The sequence below is a fragment of the Choloepus didactylus genome, chromosome 19, assembly GCF_015220235.1.
Source record: "Choloepus didactylus isolate mChoDid1 chromosome 19, mChoDid1.pri, whole genome shotgun sequence".
Lineage (NCBI taxonomy): Eukaryota > Metazoa > Chordata > Mammalia > Pilosa > Megalonychidae > Choloepus > Choloepus didactylus.
In genome coordinates, this window is record NC_051325.1 from 15720907 (window position 1) to 15741768 (window position 20862).

Consider the following 20862-nt stretch of genomic DNA (forward strand, 5'->3'; position numbering starts at 1 on the left):
CCTGGAGCGTCTTGGGGCGCGTAGTCCCGAACCGTAGCACCCGGGCTGGGGCTCCGAGGCGTGGAGCTTGGGGTCGCGCGGCGTGTGCTGAGCTGCAGGCAGCGACCCTGCTGGCCACGTGGTAAGTTTCTCACTTGCAAAGTAGGCTTGTAACGCTTGTCTTATAAAGGGCCTAGACGGTATTTTAAAAGATTAAATCCATTTCGTCTTCTAGCTTTCGGATTTCTCATCTTCTTCCCCATTTTCCTTTTTGGAACCCTGTCTGGGTGAATCTTGGGCCCCTCTAGTTCAAAGCAAATCCCTCCACTGTGCTCTGGGTCCCATTCCTTTCCCACCAGTTACACCCTACTCCCCCCACCCCTCCATCTTTCTTTTGATCGACAAGTCATCATACAAACTTACCCAGACCTCCCAAACAAAACACTCCTTTGACTTTGTACACCTTTCTCCTTTCTCTTACATATTTCTTCCAAGCATAGACTACACCCACTCCAATAAACTAAACAACTTGAGAGCAAAGGTGATGAGCAGATCACATGGCAGTCACTCAGTAAATTGCCAAATCCACTAGCTACTTTTCAGCCATTAAACAAACTGGAATTCTGACGCATTTAACGTATCGATCCGTCCTGTTCTTTTCATGGCTTCAAAAACATCACTTTCTCCTGTATGTCCTTACCCTCCAGGATGCTTTCTACTTTGCTCACCCTTTAAAATCTGGTGTTCTTCTGTATGCAAAAATTAATTCTATATAGATCACTGATTTAGATGTTCAACTTAAAAAGTTAAAACTACAAACCTAGAAAAAAACATATGAGAAAATCTTTGTCATGTTGGGATAGGCAAAGATTTCTTAGAACACACACAAAAAACATGAATGATAAAACAAAAATTGATAAATTGGACTTTATCAAACTTAAAACTTTTGCTCTTCAAAAGTCCATTAAGAAAATGAATACACAAGCCACAGAATAAAACAAAATATTCACCGCACAGATACCTGACACAGAGCTTGTAACCAGAATATATAAAGAACTCTTACAATTCAGTTATGAAAAGACAAACCCAACTAAAAATTGAGCAAAAGATTTCAACAGAACTTTAGAATAAATACAAATGTGCAATAAGTACAGGAACATCATTTAGTCATCCCAGAAATGCAAATTGAAACCACAATGAGATACCATTGCATACCCTTTAGAAGTGCTAAAATTAGAATATCAAGAGTTGGTGAAAATGTGGTACAATCTGAATCCTTGCTGGTGGGGAGATTAAAAGTTATCTCTTTGCAAAACTGGTCCTTTCTTAAAAAGGACCCAGACATTCCAAGAAAAATGAAAACACATCCACACAAAGACATGTACAAGGATGTTCACCATTATTCATAGTAGCCAAAAAATGGAAACCACCCAAATGTCCATCATCTAGTGAATGGATAAAGGAAATGTCGTATACTCTCAGCAATCAAAAGGAACTATTGATACATGCAATAACATGGATGAATCTCAAATGCATTATGCTAAGTGAAAGAAGCCAGATACAAAAGAAACTAGACCCAAAATTCTAGAAGCAAACTAATTTCTAGTGAAAGAAAGCTGATCAGTTGGGAAGGAGTGCAAAAGGGGGCTGAGGAAACTAGGGGATAAGGAAAATGTTCTGTAAGTTACTGGGCTGATTTCTGGGTTTACACAGTTGTTAAAACTCATCAACTGGTGTACTTTAAATGGGGGTGGTTTATTGTATGTAAGTATACTTCAATAAACAAAACAGAAAAATCAGTGTTCTGTTCCAAGCTTGCTTCTCTTCTCTCCCTGAACAACCTTACCCACATTAACTAATATGAATGGTAGCAATTTTCAAATCTACCCAATTCTCCTGAAAACCAAATCCGTATTAATTACTGCCAACCTGCTGGGCATCTTCACCCCTCAACTCCACCCCTTCTCTCTAAATACCTGCCTCTGTTTAGGCCTCATATCTTACCTGGTTTAGAGCCTCTGCCCATCCATCCTGCCAAACTTTCCAAGAGCATTTTTAAAACCTGTATCATTTCTTCCCCCTTCTTAAAACAAGTCAGATGTTTTCCTTGCTATCAGGGTGGAGTTCAGACTCCTGAGGCCCAGGGGACTTAGTGCCCCCTCCTCTGTGGGAACAGCTGCTGGTACTGAGGTGGAACCTGCATAGACATGTCTTCTATATTAGGGCACACCATGGGGCTCCCCCAGGACCTCAATTTACTGTCACTGGAGAGAACACTTGTGCAAGTTGGGGCTATCACCTTCTCTCTCCTGTTAAGGCCCAAAGAAATTTCTAGAGCTGAGCCATGTTCACAGAAGTGTCCTAAAAAAAGCCCACAGACTCTTTCGATTATTCCTTAATGTGTATACTCAGCTTTTTGTACTTGTTGATATGATGTATGCAAGTAAAAACCATACCTATAAAATAAAAGTATGGAAAGGCCCAGAAAATAAAGAGTCCTTCAAATTTAAAATGACTGTTGAAATACACATCTCAAGATAGGAAACCTTCACAGAATGTATAGCAGAGACAAAAAGCAGAAAATATAGTTAAACATTAGAATCAATCCAAATGGTCCAACATGCAATTAGTTCCCGGTTTATTTTTCTCTACATAGCACTCACTAACTTGTAATTTACTATGTAACTTTACTTCTAACTTTTTTTAGTATCTGTCACCCAACTAGAACTCAAGTTCCATGAGGACAGGAATTTTTATTTTATTGGCTATATCCCTAGTGCTTATGAGACTATCTAGCACATAGCAGCTACTGAATATATATTTGATGAATGAATGAAGTAATGGATCCTAAATTCAGGAAGAAAATTATTTTGAGCCTAGAATTCTTTAGTCAGCCAAGCTCTCAAGTATGAAGCAGAATAGTTTTAGATATGCCTAGGTTCAAGGAGCTGTCCCCCATGTATTCCTTTCTATGAAAGTCTTATGGATAAAGAGGAAGAGTAGAACTAACCCAGGAGCCCAAAAAAGAAAATTCCTGGATGGCAGGTCTACAGAGCACTTGGCCTGTGTTAAAAGAGGACACTAGTAATTTCTGAAGAAGAAAAGAATGGACTCTATTGAGTAGACAAAGAAGCTGGAAGTTCTTACTAAGTAGAAAACAAATCTTTGTTCTCTCCAAAAGCAAGCAAGCATACAGAAATCAGAAACTCTATGGAAGATATAAGATAAAAGAAGTCATAATCCAAATAGGAAGCAAACCAACACGTGGCAGGAGGGAATGTAAGAAAAATGATACTGATTTTGTTGTTTGGAATATTTTCCTTCAAGTAACATAGCGACTGCTGTGAAACCAGAACCCCTGGAGAAAAGCATAATCCTACCCGACCCCTGAATGAATGATATTTACATTTGACAACAACTGTGGAAAAGCGCTTTATTAGTTTTTAACTTTCAGAAACAATTCAGAGAAAAAAAAGACATAACTATAATTACAGGTCAGAATGTAAAATTTACCAACCTGATGATATAAAAGTACAGTTGACCAAAACTGGGTGGTAGAGAGAAAGGTCCTAATAGCCTCAATCCACCAAATTGGGAAATGAGAGATATTGGCTAAAATTGATTTATGAACAACAAAAAGACATGCAAGAAAAAGGTTAAAGGATAGGTGTAGGTTTAGGAAGGAGAGGGAACTATTATTTGTTATAAGCTCTTTAGGATAATTTGTTTTTACCATGTACATACATTTTATTACTTTGATGAAAAATCAGTACCTGTTCAAGTGATGCCCAAAGACAAACATGCTGGCACTCTGTTAGAGCCAATTATGTTCATGGGCCACTCTTTACTCTACGTGGGCTGTACTATCTACACTCAATGCTACATGTAAGTTAGGGATGGTGCCACTCCATTCATACTTTGCCCTGGTCTGTTGACATTTAGACAGTAAATGAGGGTTAAGTTCAGGAAGTAGCTTTGGAGGAGTCACTTAAAAACACACACATTCACAAAGAGACCTCAGGAAGTCAAATTTGTATAAGCATCTGTTAGCCAGTGCTTTCCTCATCCAGGTTTATTTCCTTTCTGATCATTATGATTTTCATCTGGGCAAGCTGCCAAAAACATGACCTCTGATTTCATGCAGACTTTAAAGTCAATATACAAAAAGCACATAAACATCTACAAGTACCAAAACATCTATGATTTTTTAATTTTATGGTGCAAGAAAGGGCACAGATAAAGAATACAAATAAATTACACTCTAAAGAGTTACATACAAAATCTTTGACTATTTATTAAAATTAGCCAGAAAGGTGAAAGGAATGTTATTAAGCCTTTATTAACAATCATGAACACCATCTGACATGGTTCCTTTTGCTTTCCTGGGCACCCCCTCGGCCTAGCAGGCACTGGAGACAGCCAGCTTCTTCAAGTGGTCCATGAACACCTGCAGGCTGACGTCGTCAGTTAGGATGGGTGCTCCGGTTTCCTGAAATTTAATCATAAAGGTTGACCGGTAACATCTTAAAGGCTGAAGAATTCATGAGCTATTAAAGACCTTCATCTCAGAACATGCATGGGTAGTGTCCCCTCTGGTATGAGCACTCCCCACCACCCCAACCCTCTGCCTAGCCAACTAATTCTTTCAATGAAACACATTTTCCTCACGAAATCCTTCTTCAAACCCTTTCAGAGCACATCTGACCACCTGTACTCCCACACACACATTTCTGTAGCATATATCCTTCAACTTTACCTTTCCTCACAGTTCTGATGACTTATCTAGCATCTGATTCCGTCACACCCTGTCTATCATCTTTCCCACCAATCTGCCAGCAATGGCCCAATGCTCTTAAGTGCTCAACTTCCAGCAGAAGCTTGACAACGATGTGTGCACAAAGAAGTGAATGAGTGAATCAGCATCTCTGCTGAACAGAATGGACAGTTGTAATAACACAAAATGCTTACGATTTAATTAGTGTTAGAGGGAAAGAACTGAACAGACACCTCCGTTTACAGAAGACCCCAAATTTGTTAAAAAAAAAAGAAAAAAAAAGGAATAAGTATACACATGATATATGCATTTTATATTAACAACAACAAAAAAAATCCAAAAGAAGTTAACTCTGGATAATGGCATTACAGGTAATTTTAATTTCCTTTGTTATTCTTTTACATATTCAAATTTTCTACAATGAAACTGCACTGCTATTATAATTAGGAAAAAAATGAGCATTATTAAGATGAAAGACTTATTTTTCCCTATTTCTTCTGCTAAATACAACTAAAAACCCTGGACATTATTTATAAGCAAACATGATAACACTCTGAAAGGTGGAGAGAAGACAGCAAACAGACAGGGACCTCAACATCCAAGAAACGACACAGCGGTGAGCTCCCTGAGCCTCGTCATTCCAGATCTGGCACTGAATTAGCTGGCAATCCAGAAACACCAATGAATGTAGACAAATAAGTGAACAAAAACAAGAGCCTATTCTCTCAAGTCAAAGGAACAGAATTTCTATTTGGGGTGATGGAAAAGTTTTGGTAATGAATGGTGGTGATGCTAGCACAACATTGTGAGTATAATTAACACTACTGAATTATATATGGTTGAAAGTGGAGATTTTTACGGTGTATATATGTTACTAGAATAAAAATTAAAATGTCTAGCAAGACAGAACACTGTTAGACAATAACCACTATATGTCAGCCAGACACCACAGAGAAAACTGTGGCCCTACCCCACCCATGCTCATGCCAGTGAAGGTGAGTGAGGAGCCTAACTTCCACCCTCCTAGGACAGTAAGGTGGAGCCCCGACACTCCTGCCAGGGTGGAGTCAGAAAAGGCCAGGCAGGTTACCAAGACTTTCATCCAACTGGCAGGACAGTAACAAGTCTCCCTGCCCCTGTGGTGTCAGTGTAGACCACATGGGGACGCTGGACTTCCATCCCAACTGGCAGGACAGTAACAAGTCTCCCTGCCCCTGTGGTGTCAGTGTAGACCACATGGGGACGCTGGACTTCCATCCCACCTGGCAGTAACAAGGAAACCCCCACTCAGGTGTTAACTGAGGCCAAGTGGAAAATCGGACTTCTGTCTCCACCTGACAATAAGGAGACAACACTTCCCCACCAGAACAGTGAAACAGAAAGCCAACTAAAAAAAAAAACAGAAATCAGATCAGAGTCTAATAAATACAAAAACATTAAGTTCCGTGGAAAATCACGTCATACCAAGAACCAGGTATGAGAGCTCTCAAACTGCAAGAAAAAAGAGAATCAACAGATGCCAATACCAAGATGACAAGGTTGTGAGAATTACTGGAAGATAATTTTAAAGCAGCCATGATTAAAGTGTTTCGATGAACAAATATGAACACATTTGAAACAAATGAAAAAAAAAAAACCAAAAACAGAAAGCATCAGCAAAGAAATACAAAGACTCATGAAAGAAAGAGAAGATACAATGAAAAATCAAATCGAAATTTTATAACTGAAAAACCTAATAACTGATTCAAAAAGCTCAATGGATGTGCTCAATAGCAGAAAGGGGACAAAAGAATGAATCAGTAAACTGGAAGACAGAACAATAAATATTACCCAATTTGAAGACTGAGTAAAAAATGAACACGGCTACAGGGAACTGATACAACAAAATATGTATCACTTTTGACAGTGGAGTCCTGGAAAGAGAAGAGGAAGGGGCTAAAAAGGCATTTGAAAAAATAATGGCTAAAATGTTCCAAATTTGGCAAGAAATATAAACCTACAAAATCAAAGTGAGTGAACCCCAAACAAGATAAACCCAATGAAATCAAAACCAAGACACATCATATCTGAAAACTAATGACAAAGAAAAAACCTTGAAAGCAGCCACAGAAAAATGACACCTTACCTATAGGGAAAAACAATTCAAATGCCAATGAATTTCTCATCAGAAACCATGAAGACCCAAAGGAAATAGCACAGTATTTTTCAAGTGCTTAAAGAAAAGGACTGTCCAACCAAAATCCCACACCCAGCAAAAATATCCGTAAGGAATGAAGGAGAAAGCAAGATATGCTCAGATGAAGGGAAATTAAGAACTTGTCACCTGAGGACTCCCCTAAAAGAAAGAACCTTTCTCAATAACAAAAGAGACAAACAACCCAATTTAAAAAATGGACAAATAACTTGAATATAGACATTTCTCTAAAGAAGATATACAAATGGCCAATAAGCACATGAAAAGATGCTGAACACAATCAACCATCGGGAATGCAAGTCAAAACCATGAGATACTGTTTCATACCCACTAGAATGGCTATTGAAAAAAAAGGAAAATAAAAAGTGTTGACAAGGATGAAGAAAGAATAAGAACCCTTGTACACTGTTGCTGGGAACACAAAAGGGCGCAGCCGCTATGGAAAAGCGTTTGGGGTTTTCCTCAAAGAAGTTAAACATAAAACTACCGTAAGACTCGACAATACCATTTCTAGGTATATACCCAACAGAATTGAGAGCAAGGACTCAAACAGATATTTGTACACCAATGTTGAGAGCAGCTTAATTCACTGCAGCCCAAAGCAGATAAATGGGGTAAACAAAATGTGGTACACTTACAACAATGGAATATTATTCAGCCCTAAAAAGGAATGAAGCTCTGATACACACCATTACACGGATGAATACCTTAAGACAACACATTGAATGAAATCAATCAGACACAAAGGGACAGATATTTTATGATTTCTCTTATACAAAATACCTAGAATATGCAAACACATAAAGACAGAAAACAGAGTATAGGTTACCAGAGGTGCTTGGGGGAGGTGGGAAGGAAAGAGAGAGAGAATGCATAATGGGTTTCTGGATGTTGGGAAAGTGCTGGTAATGGATGGTGGTGAGGGTAGTGCAACACTGTAAATATGACTAATCCCACTGAATGGTATGCTTGGGAGTGGTTGAGATGGAAAAGTTCATTTTGTATTGGGAAGGGCAATACAAATGTCATACATCATCCTGAACTGGGTCTAACAATGGAGGAGAAAAGACCCAAAAGGATATATGAAACATTGGAATTAAACTGAAAGCTTTGTATCAGGGTTAAAGTTCTTGAACTTGCTGTATTTAAGATGGTTAATAAGTGAATAGCCTTATTCTTAGTATAAGTGTTCAAAGAGCATGATGTATACAACCTACTCTCAAATGCTTAGAAAAGTAATAAATGAATGGATAGATAGAATGATATGGTACAGCACATGTAGCAAAATGTTAAAATTAGTGGATATGGGTACATTGGAGAGGGGTATGTTGGGGTTGTCTGTATAGGTTTTGTATTATTTTTGCAACTGTCCTGTAAATTTGAAATTATTTCAAAATAGAAAGTTTTTTTTAAAAAAGAGAAGTAACTTTGGAGTATCAAGAAGGGATAAAGATACTAAGCAAAATATGAATACAACAGATTTTCCTTCTTCTCTTGAGATTTCTAAGTTATGTTTGAGGGTTAAAGCAAAAATTAAACATTGATGTAAATCTAAATGTATATAGAGCAAATATTTGAGAAAATAAATGGAAAAGTGTAAAGGGATGTAAAGGGAGGTAAGGTTTCTATACTTCACTCACACTGGTAAAATAACTATACCAGTAGACTGTGCTAAGTTATGTATTATAATGTAACACCTAGAGCAACCACTAAGAAGGCTCTGTACAAAGAGATACACTCAAAAACATTATAAATAAATCAAAATGGAATTCGAAAAAATATTCCAGTAAACCACAGGAAGGCAGGAAAAAATAAAACAGATAATTGAAAAACAGAGAAAACAAATAGAAAATAAAAAAGAAGACAAACTCCAACATATCAATAATTTAAAAATTATTTTAAAAACAGAGCAAAAGATTTATCTGAGAGAAACATAAATGCTGGGAATAAATAAAGAACACTAGAAATTCCAGAGGTGGCAGAAGCTGTGGTGTGCAGAAGGTGCTTTTGCACTGTAATCTTCGGAGAGGGGAAGGCGGCGAGGGAGGATCTGAGGCAGTGTTCCTTGTCTGAGGAGAGGCAAATGGAAGCCACTGCAGTGTTCTGTCCTCTGGCCTGAATGTGCCAGAATACCCTGTGTCTTGTGGAAGGGGAGCCATGCCGGGAGGCCCAGAGCTATGTGAATCAAAGTTTTTTTTTTCCCAGCAAAATACCCAAGTAATTCTGTCTCTGAGGCCAAAGGGACCTGACCCAATTTGTAGGATTTAACAACAAAATTTTTAAAAAGTAGCATGGTGTCTTCCCCAAATACTTGACAATTTCTCACCTGTCCCCAAGCATATAGGTTATTGTGTGTCTGAGATGGGTTCACTTTGGACAAAAGGAATCGAGCCTTTAAAAAAAAAAGAATGAAAAATTACAAGTGATGCTAAAGTTAATATAAAGAAAAAACATAAGGACACTTCTTACAACAACATCTTGAGTTAAATTAGACATTTTTCACTGCATGGGAACTCATTTCTTTAGCTTAAGCCCACTGGTTCTCCATTTATTAGGATTCCTGAAACATGAAATACATATATTATCTATTCATTTAAAAAGAAATTGTACTTGAAAGTTCACCTAGATGTGAATTTCTGTCACTACATAAAATATTAACCACACTGGATTTATAACCATAAAAATATACCACATAACTAACAGAACATTAGGGCCAGAATCCAGCTCACTTACCTGACTGCCTCCGTGCTCTGTGTTAATGTATCGTGGCATTGGGAAGCGTGCTTGCAGAATTTCTTGAGCATCATCCAGTGGTGCCTGAAGAAGGTGCTTGAAGTTTTCATACTCAGGCATGTCCTGGTACCCAGCTTTACGCCACTGGGCTATCGTCTACACCAAAACAAACAGATCAAATCCATGGTGGAAAGACTATAATAACAGCCTTCAGCTGGTAGTCACTGAAACTTCTGACATCCTAGCATCGCCACCACCACTTGTTCCAGTGAGGAAGACATGCATCAACAAAACAGAGTAGACTAGAAGGAAATGTCTAGAAAAGGTGAGCTGAGGGCAAAGAAGGCTACTTCATCAGTACTGCTCTAAAGGAACCAGTGGGAACAACAGTGATCACTCCGTGGCCCTTGGTCTAGGACCGTTACTGATGGCCTAGCATCTGTGGGTAAGTGGCTAGCAGACTGGGTGTTAGTATACTAAAAATGTATAAAGTTATAAAATGCTAATTAGTATTAGAAGGACTAATTCTTCCTAAGTAATTAAGGAACTTGGAAACAATTTACATTTGCTCAGGACATCTGAAATCACTTTTAATTTAGAGACACTAGGAAGCAAAGTCAATTGCCTAAGCATGTACGATAGAATTAAAATAGATGAAAAAAAACATCACTGAACATAATCCTCAAAGGGTTTTACTCCACAAAGAAGCAAGTAGCTCAGAGGTGCCATCCTCTTTCTTAGGGCATAAACCCCTTAGAGAAAGAAATGGACTCTCCCTTTGTGGTAGTTTGAAGCTGTTATGTACCCCCAAAAAAGGCCATGTTCTTTGAATCCATTCCTGTGGGTACACATCTGTTGTAGGTGGGACCTTTTGATTAGGTTATTTCAACTGAGATGTGACCCAGCCCATTCAATGTGGGTCTTAATCCCCTTGCTGGAGTGCCTTATAAGAGGAAAAGACAGAAGCTAAGAGACACAGAAGCTGAGAGATGAAATTAAGAGAAGCTCACAGAGAAGAAGCCCCCAAAGGAACTGAGAGAGGAAGCCAGTGAAGCCAGAAGGTGAAAGCAATGGAACCCAAGAGGACCAGCAGACACTGGCCATGAGCCTTCCCATGTGACACAGGTGTCCCAGATGCCAGCAGCTTTTCTTCAGAGAAGGTGTTGTCCTGTTGATGCCTAAATTTGGACATTTTCATGGCCTTAGAACTAAATCTATAAGCTAATAATCCCCATTATAAAAAACAACCCATTTCTGATATATTGCATTCCAGCAGCTTTAGCAAAATGTACATATGCACCTAAGTTTGCACAACTTCAGGGAATTAGGGGCCCCCAGAACTCATCCCCAGACACCCTAGAGTTCCAGAGACCCAGAATAAGGTTACCTGTGCCATATTAATTCATGACAGAAAAAACTTAGCTCCAAACTTCCTTGTCTTTATGTTCAATATAACCATGAAAGGATGGTAGTGGATAGAAAGGTTTATTGAGGAAGGGTAAACTGGGCTTTCCTGACAATTCAGAAAGTAATAAATTATAGGATCTTAAAAGGACACCTGAGATTTACTTACAATAGAAAATATTAAAATTACCAACTAAATATAAATTTCCTCAGAGATCTGAAAATATATTTTATTCTCTAGAAAAAAAGCCACTGTACTCATTATAATAAATACAATCAACTGGACTCCCTGAGCCCAAATTGTTCCAAATGTCATAAAAACCAAAATTCATAAATCTGAAGAAAGTTAACAAGAGTAAGAAAAGAAATGAATAACATCATCTTACCTCACCAAGGTAGATGACAATCTGGAAGAAAGTATCCATCAGCAAAATCCTGTCAGCAAGAATGCTGCTGCTGTCCAGGAGCACTGGCTAGAGAGGAAGGGAGGGTGTGGCATGGTTGGCCCCTGGTCCCCACAGGTGACCCCGGAACTGGCCACGAGGAAGGGTAGAGACGGCGTCCAGCGTGGCCGCCCTCACCCTCTGCACATCCCTGCTTCCTGCTCTTCACCAAGCCGTTCTCAGCCTCAGCTACAGGGAAGAAAGAGGCTCCCAACGATCTCCCATCATGTGCAAAGGGACATTAACAGCATCTTTTGTTCTAGGAACCAGAAATAATTCCAACCATGCTCAGCTTTGAGCTAGAGATGTACTTTATCTCAAGACAGACTTGCTCTCGAATCTACCACAGCTGTAGATGAGAGAGAAAAGGGATGCGCAGATGTGGAACAACTTTTCAATACAAGCTCTTAAAGTTTAATAAAAAAAGTATTTTATTATGAGTTTTATTTCAGTAATAAAAGTAACAAAAACAAATAAAAGAAAATTTGTACTCGAGTACAACAAATATTGATAATTTGGTTTGTTTCCATATGATTTTTTCTTCTTACAGGTTTTAAAAAAAAAACAAAACATAATTTAGGCAAGTTTCTATTTTGATTTTTTCATTTAATGTTACATTGATTCACATGTTAATGTTTAACATAAGGACTTATCTATTTTATTATGTTACATAAACTTCGTAAACATTTCTTAGCATTCTAATTTGTTTTCCTACTATGGAACATTTGTATTGTTTTCCAATTCTCTATTATAATTCATTTACTATTTCTTTGTTCAAAACTTTTTCTGTATCTAGGAGCATTTTCTTCAGATATATTACAAGAGGTGGAATTACTGAGTCAAAGTACATGAACACATTGAAAATAAAGTATCTATATACTGAAAAAAACTTTTACAAGCAATCTTGCCTTCCACAGATACAAGCTTTATATGTCCTTTGACTTCTCCTAAGCGTATTTTCTAGCACTTAGTAATAATGTTAAAATACTATACGGTCTTAAATTTTTCTCTTTTTTGCAATTTTGCTCTAAGAATAAATTTGCTAAAAAAAAATTTATGTGTGGGTGCTCCCCATTCTCAGAAAGAATTCATGTAAAACTTACCTCCGGTGGGCCATGGAACGAATAGGAGTAGAGAATGGGCTGGATCATGATGAGGGACTGGGTCAGATCCTGCCGGGCAAAATGGTGCCTGTAATATGACGACTCATCAGGACTGTTGTTAAACACTTGAAGAAACGGAGATCTTCTAAGATGGAACATGAACTGCAATGACAAAGAAAAAAGATAGATGCATATGGCTGCAACCTGCTAAGATACCCAGAGAGTGCAGGAGAGCACAGGAGAGCACTGCTGGGGTGGGGTGGGGCGGGGAGGTGGCAGGAGAGGCTTCCCAAAGCTGTCTGAGGCTATACCTTGAAAGACATGCAGGAGGCCAAGGGGCCAAGGAGGAGAGGGGACTCCAGGCACAGTGACAGCAGGGGAGAGGCCAGAGAGCTCAGGACACAGGCTGGGATGCTGCAGTGAGGCATGTAAAGGAGTGAGGGACAAGAGGTGACACTGGAGGGCTGTTTCTCTTCTTGTGGATTAGAAGGAGATGGGAGGGGGAGTAGGTCCTTGTGCTGGTTTGGATAACTTATGGCCCCCAAAAAAGCTATGTTCTTTAATGCAATCTTGTGGGGATAGACTAATTAGTCTGTTGATTAGGGTGGAACCTCTGATTGAACTATTTCCATGGAGGTGTGGACCCCGCCCACTCAGGGTGGGTCTTGACTGGCTCACTGGATTACTTAAGAGAACTCAAGAGCTGACACAGATGCTTGCTGAGGCTTGGAGATACTGGGAGATGCTGGGAGATGCAGACAGAAGGACATTCTGGAGAGAAGCTAAGAGATGAAGTCCAGAGTTTGCCCTAGAGAAGCTAAGAGAGGACCCCCAGATGCTTAGAGAGAAACGCCCTGGGATAAGGAAGCAAGGATGCACAGGAGCTGAGAGAGAGTGAAGACAGAAGCCCAGAGACATTCTGGAGAAAGTCATTTTGAAATTAGAACCCAGGAGCAAAGGACCAGCAGACGCCAGCCACATGTCTTCCCAGCTGACAGAGGTGTTCCGGATGCCATCGGCCTTTCTTCAGTGAAGGTGCCCAATTATTGATGCCTTAGTTTGGACACTTTGATGGCCTCAGGACTGTAAATTTGTAACCTAATAAATCCCCTTTATAAAAGCCAATCCATTTCTGGTATTTTGCATAACAGCTGCTCTAGCAAACTGGATCAGTTCTCAAGGATTTTAAACACAATGATAGGATCAAAATTCACTGGGAAACTTTGGCTGCAGGGTGGAAAATAGGCTGAAATGGGCAAGATAGTGGCTGGAAGCCCACCAGCCACCTTTGTAGTACAGTCAGATTTCTCTCATCCCTGGAACACGTCAGGCTGGCCCTCCTCTAGGCCTTGCACTTGCTGGCTGCTGCCTGGACTGCCTCACCCTCTGAGGATGCTGTGGCTGCTCCTTCCTAAAATCACCTGGGTCTCAGGCCTTCCCTGACACCCCTACTCCCCTCCCCCAAAGTGGCTGGTGGGCCCAGGCCACTACTCAAACACCTGGTTTTTCAGAGCACTTACTACTATTTGACTTATATTGTCTGATTTGCAACCATTTCATCCACATTGCCAAGAACACTGCCGAGCAGGGCAGGTGCTCTGTACCCGATTAACTGTGGGTCGTTTTGTTATGCTCATCTCCATGTGTGTTTGTTCTCTTGGTTTGCTACTGAGGTGGCCAACTGTCCGCCTAGATCTACTGGCAAATTAGGGATTGTGTTCCTGGCTTTAGGGCCTTATGGCAATGACCCTCTTTTGCCTTTTTATGAAAAAGTCTCCATGCATGTCTCTGCATGTCAGAAGCAGTGTTTCCTCTTCTGTCTGAGGGTACTGTCTTGCCAGAGGTACATTTGTCTTGAACTGAACACCTTCATCAACTACAGACTGTGTCTCAAAACAAAAAAGCCTCCCCTTTGCCCCAAGAGCAGCAAGTTTTATTTCTCACAGATACAATTTGTTTCTCTACAGTTATTAAAACAAAAATACATACTCATACCCTTGCCCTCCCCCCACACACATAACTTACCTGAGGATACAGAGAAAAGGTATCTGACAACCTAAAAGAAGTGGGATCTTCTTTGTTATACTGTCCAAACTTCTGACACTGTTGAAAGAAAATACAAACAAACAAACAAACAAACAAAAACAAACTGAGTATCACCTGGGAAAATCCTTGGAAGATGAGAACTACATTCAAATCTCAACTTTGTCACTTGCTGTGTGTTGTGTCCTAGACCAGCGCTTCTCAAGAAGAATGGGCAAACAGATCACCTGGGGGTCTTATTAGATGACAGATCTGGGGTGCTGGAATGCCATGTCTAAGAGGCTTCTGGGAGATGCTGGTCCACGGCCCATTTTGAGTAGGATGAGGCTAGGTGAACTCTCTCTGGAGCCTCTTCTGTATAAAAACACTCTCAGACCGTGAAACACTGGCAAAGATACATAAACCTGGATGTTCTCTAACACTACAACTCAATTTTCTTCCTTGTTTCAATAGCAAATTTCTGAACTGCAGTGTTTTCTCTTCCTGGCTTTATTTCTGATCTGGCACTCCTTTTAGCCACTATAGAACGACGCTGCCTACCATTTCAAGAAAGGGCATCACTAACAATTACTTTCTTCCCACCAAATCCACTATCCCTTTCACTGTTCTCATCTTCTGGAACTCTACAGCACCACAAGCCAAGTGACCGCCAAAACTTCTTGAAACTCTATCCTTCAGCTGCTAAAATATTGCTTTCCTGTTTCTCATCATCTCTCCAGCCGATCCTTCTCTGCCTTCCTCACTGGCCCCTCATCATCCTCCCTCCTCCTAACCATGGGTTCCTCAGAGGTGAGCTCTGGACTCCTGCTCCCACCCTCCCTGCTTTGGCTATGAGTGATCGTTAGACCCAGACCAATGTCATCCAAATACCTCCACACCCACCCCAGTGCCCAGTGCTGACTTCTAACCCGAGCTCGAGCCTTGGACTTCCACCTGACCACAAAAGAGCTTTCCTTGTACATACCTTTCTGAGTTCACATTCAACATATCAAAAATAAACTATTCTACTGAGAAAGAAAAAAAAACAAACTATTCCCTCCACCCACTCTAAAGTTGCTCTCTTTTCACGTTTTCTATCTCTGTCAAAATCCTCACAATCCTTGCAGTTAGCCATGTCTAAAACTCAAGTCAACATTGACATTTTGGTTTTGACTCCACATATAATCTTTTCACTGAGTTTTATATTTTTTTTCAGCATACATCCTGATTCCAAATCTTCTACCCACCTAGCCCCAACAGGAGCCTCATCTCCTTTCAGTATATCTTCTTTGGTGTTGTTAAATGTAAACACAGCTTCATGCTATCGTCACAACTCTGCTTAAGAATCATGCCTAAGTCTCCCTAAAGCAAGGCATTCATAATCAAGCCATCCTTTCACTGCCTCTGCTCCCTTATGTTTGGCCTGGCTTCCAGTGACTGTGGAGTCCAAGCCAACGTGCACTTCTACCTCCTGCAGGCCTGTTCACCCTGGCCCTCCACATGGCAAGCCCTGTCTTCCCCCTTCCCAGTACACCATTCTTTTATAAAAGATTTACTTCAAGGCTCATTTTCCAAATGAAGCCTTTGCCAACCTTTTGACCCTCTGCTCAACCATCCTCCCTTGGAAATAGTGTTTGATATGTTAACATTCCCTATAAAGATGGTTCCATGAGACAGTGAGGGGAAACACAGGGTTAAATAGGTTTCCTTACCGGGCTTTTCCTTGCCACTGATCATGAATGTATGCTATGCACCGACTAGAAGGTAAGAGCCTAGTGTGTGCCAATTATCTATTTATTTCCCTCAGCTCCAAACTTACCCTTGTTGCCTCTGAAATGGATCTAGGCCCTTTAAATATTCTTTGCCAGCTGGCCTGATGTTCAGCTTTGTGAATGGAGGATAATGTAAAGACACTTGCTGGAGGGAAGTGTTTGCTTCCTGGCTCCAGTGGGAAGTGCCTCCCTCAGCACTTCCCCAGTATCCTGCTCCTGGAATGCACCCCAGCTGCGGCTCCCCAGTACCCCCACAGGCTTCTGGTGAATTAATTCCCTGTGAGCAGCTTTCCCCAGCACCACAGAGGGTGGATTTCTAGTGAGTTCCTCTGACCTAAGACCACAGCAACTTCTCTGCCACTGAGTGAGCCGCGGTCACACTTTCCCAGCAAGGCCCAGACCGGCCGCAGGAGAAGAGAGGGCACCTCCTCGGGTGCTCTGTCTCAGGCCTGGGGTACTGGCTGCTGCTTATATCCACTATTCCTATATTCCTTAGAGTCCTCTTCGCTTCCTACTAGGCAATACCTCATTATTCTAGTCCCCCACTATAGTCGTATTTTTTTTAACATTAAATGTTCCCTGTTTAAATTACTGTGTGCTACTGGTGTTTATGGTGGCAATATTCACGATTTGCAATGGATAGAGGTGATTGACAGGTGAACGGAGAGGCAAACTGTGGTGTACACATATAACCATATTGAACAGCTGCAAGAATAAATGAAGTTGTGAGGCATGCAACTACGTGAATGAAACCTGAGGAAATTATGTTGAGTGAAATAAGACAGAAACGAAAGGACAAATATTTTAAGTCCTCACTAATATAAACTTTAATGAGCAAACACTGAGAACTGAGTTTGAGAGCACAGGTTATCAGTGGCTAGAATGTGGGCAGAGATTGGGCAATCGAAGATAAAGGAGTATAGAATGTTCAATAAGGTATTGTAAAGGCTCCTAGATTGTAAGCTCTCATAGCAGTCACATCTATTCCTTAGTTTTAACTGTTATTTAAGAGAGATTTATTTGGTACAATATTTCTATTTTCTGTAGCACACCATCTAATTTAACCTGTATGGCCAGTTTATTTAAACAACATAATTACATGGAACCTAGAATAGGAAACGAGATGTTGTTATTCTGTACAGGTTAACGTAATACCCTGATACATCACAAAGTATTTTGGGCAGTGAATAAAAAAGTATTTGCAAAGTCCCCTTGAGAGACTGGGGGAAAATATGGAAAAATTAAACTTCCTCTCCTGGGAAATTGCTGATATTCTTGCAAGCACTAGGGATTCCCAATTTAATAAGTGAAGCCCTTGATCTTGGGGCTTGCCCTTATGAAACTTATTCCTGCAAAGAAGCAGCTAAGCCTCCTTATAATTATTCCCAAGAGTCACCCCCACCCCACCAAGAACATCTTTTGTTGCTCAGATGTGGTCTGTCTCCCCCTAAGCCCACTCAGCAGGTGAACTCACTGCCCTCTCCCCTATGTGGTACCTGACCCCAGGGGTGTAAATCTCCCTGGCAATGCAGGATATGTCTCCCAGGGATGAGTCTGGACCCAGCATCACAGGATTGAGAAAGTCGTCTTGACCAAAAGGGGGAAGTGAAATGAAACAAAATAAAGTTTCAGTAGCTGAGAGATTTCAAATGGAGTCAAGAGGTCATTCTAGAGGGTATCCCTTTGTAGTTTTTAGTGTATTGGAATAGCTAGAAGGAAATACCTGAAACTGTCTAACTGCAACCCAGTAGCTTTGATTCTTGAAGACAGCTATATAACTATGTATCTTACACGGTGTAATTGTGTGATTGTGAAAACCTCAAACTCCCTTTAACAAGTGTATGGAAAGATGAATACAAAAATGGGGACAAAAATTATTTGAAAAATAGGGAGGTGGGGTGGGATGTTTTTCTTTTTTACTTTATAATGAAAATGTTCAAAGATTGTGGTGATGAAGCACAACTATACAATGATACTGTGAATAACTGATTATACACTGTGGATGATTATATGGTATGTGAACATCTCAATTAAAAAAAAATGGCCAGAGTAATGTTATTTTTTCAAATTTACCAGGCGGATGAGTTGTCGGTCCAGCCACCGGAGCACGTCGGGCCCCTCCTCTGACTCCGCTCGGAAGACTCCCAGCCGTGCCATCAGGACTGCTGCGGCCTCCTGGTCAAATGCTGCTTCTATGTGTCTGAGCTGACTCTGTGCATCTGCCCAACTGACAAGTTCAGAGTTAGTGCCACGCTCAGACTCAGGAGAGACGAGAAAGCCGGATCTTGCCTTAGAAAGCTTACATGAAGAAACATACATCCTAATCCTTTATCTAAGACAACACAGATTTGAACTGCATTTTCTTTAAGGAATTACAGGAGTTTTATATACATTTTTATTAATGCTCACGCAATCTCTGTAGCTAAAGCCTTAAAAGAATTGTTACAGAGAAGTTCCAAATGCTCCACAAGAGACTATAAAAGTAGATACCCAAACGGTGCCTTACTCCCAGTCCAGTGTTCCTTCCTCTAGGTCAATATTACAAAAATCTAAATGTCCACAAATTCACAAAATTACTTCCTGGCATCACATCCATGGTACAAAGAATTAGCAGACATACAAAAGTATTCCAGAAGAGTAAGACACCATGAACAAAGCTAAAAGACAAGAGACAGACCAGGAACAGATATATGCAACAAACGTTAACAATCATCATACATAGCCTAGAATACATAGAGAGTTCTTACAAATCAACAAAGAAAAAAAAAGAAAAGAAAACAAAACAGGTTTTCCAAAACAGGCAAAAGCTATCACACAAAAAATACCTATGAGGCCATTAAATATGAAAAAGTGCTCAACCCATTGGTAAATGGGAAAATAAAAATTAAAGTGAGGGGGAGGCGGGGCAAGATGGCAGACTGGTGAGCTGTATGTTTTAGTTACTCCTCCAGGAAAGTAGGTAGAAAGCCGGGAACTGCGTGGACTGGACACCACAGAGCAATCTGTCTTTGGGCATACTTCATACAACACTCATGAAAACGTGGAACTGCTGAGATCAGCGAAATCTGTAAGCTTTTGCGGCCAGGGGACCCGCGCCCCTCCCTGCCAGGCTCAGTCCCGGGGGAGGAGGGGCTGTCAGCTCCGGGAAGGAGAAGGGAGAACTGCAGTGGCTGCTCTTATCGGAAACTCATTCTATTGATTCAGACTCCAACCATAGATAGACTGAGACCAGACACCAGAGAATCTGAGAGCAGCCAGCCCAGCAGAGAGGAGACAGGCATAGAAAAAAAAAAACAACACGAAAAACTCCAAAATAAAAGCAGAGGATTTTTGGAGTTCTGGTGAACACAGAAAGGGGAAGGGCGGAGCTCAGGCCCTAAGGCGCATATACAAATCCCGAAGAAAAGCCGATCTCTCTGCCCTGTGGACCTTTCCCTAATGGCCCTGGCTGCTTTGTCTCTTAGCATTTCAATAACCCATTAGATCTCTGAGGAGGGCCCTTTTTTTTTTTTTTTTTTTTTTTAATCCTTCTTTCTTTTTCTAAAACAATTACTCTAAGAAGCCCAATACAGAAAACTTCAAAGGCTTTCAATTTGGGCACGTCAAGTCAAGAGCAGAACTGAGAGCTCTGAGACAAAAGGCAATAATTCAGTGGCTGAGAAAATTCACTAAACACCACAACTTCCCAAGAAAAGGGGGGAGTCCGCTCACAGCCACCATCCTGGTGGACAGGAAACACTCCTGCCCATCGCCAGCCCCATAGCCCAGAGCTGCCCCAGACAACCCAGTGTGACGGAAGTGCTTCAAATAACAGGCACACACCACAAAACTGGGCGTGGACATTAGCCTTCCCTGCAACCTCAGCTGATTGTCCCAGAGTTGGGAAGGTGGAGCAGTGTGAATTAACAAAGCCCCATTCAGCCATCATTTGAGCAGACTGGGAGCCTCCCTACACAGCCCAGCAGCCCAGAACTGCCCTGGGGGGACGGCACTCACCTGTGACATAGCACAGTCATCCCTCAACAGAGGACCCAGGGTGCACAGCCTGGAAGAGGGGCCCACTTGCAAGTCTCAGGAGCCATACGCCAATACCAAGGACTTGTGGGTCAGTGGCAGAGACAAACTGTGGCAGGACTGAACTGAAGGATTAGACTATTGCAGCAGCTTTAAAACTCTAGGATCACCAGGGAGATTTGATTGTTAGGGCCACACCCCCTCCACGACTGCCCAGAAACACGCCCCACATACAGGGCAGGCAACACCAACTACACACGCAAGCTTGGTACACCAATTGGGCCCCAAAAGACTCACTCCCCCACTCCCCAAAAAGGCTAAGCAGGGGAGAACTGGCTTGTGGAGAACAGGTGGCTCGTGGACGCCACCCGCTGGTTAGTTAGAGAAAGTGTACTCCACGAAGCTGTAGATCTGATAAATTAGA

The 20862-nt window shown here is 41.0% G+C and overlaps 1 protein-coding gene across 1 annotated transcript in view; it reads right to left on the minus strand.

Annotated features, from left to right (window-relative positions):
* Window positions 1-3395: 3395 nt before the first annotated feature.
* The window catches only part of SEC23B (SEC23 homolog B, COPII coat complex component), a 54526-nt gene continuing 37059 nt past the window's right edge, over window positions 3396-20862 (minus strand). The window contains exons 14-20 of the mRNA XM_037811609.1: window positions 18498-18651; window positions 14656-14733; window positions 12631-12792; window positions 11471-11557; window positions 9681-9836; window positions 9274-9339; window positions 3396-4468 (exon numbers count right to left, since the gene is read on the minus strand). Coding sequence (XP_037667537.1) covers window positions 4379-4468; window positions 9274-9339; window positions 9681-9836; window positions 11471-11557; window positions 12631-12792; window positions 14656-14733; window positions 18498-18651 — 793 coding nt within the window. The 3' untranslated portion in view covers window positions 3396-4378. The remainder of the gene's footprint in view (window positions 4469-9273; window positions 9340-9680; window positions 9837-11470; window positions 11558-12630; window positions 12793-14655; window positions 14734-18497; window positions 18652-20862) is intronic.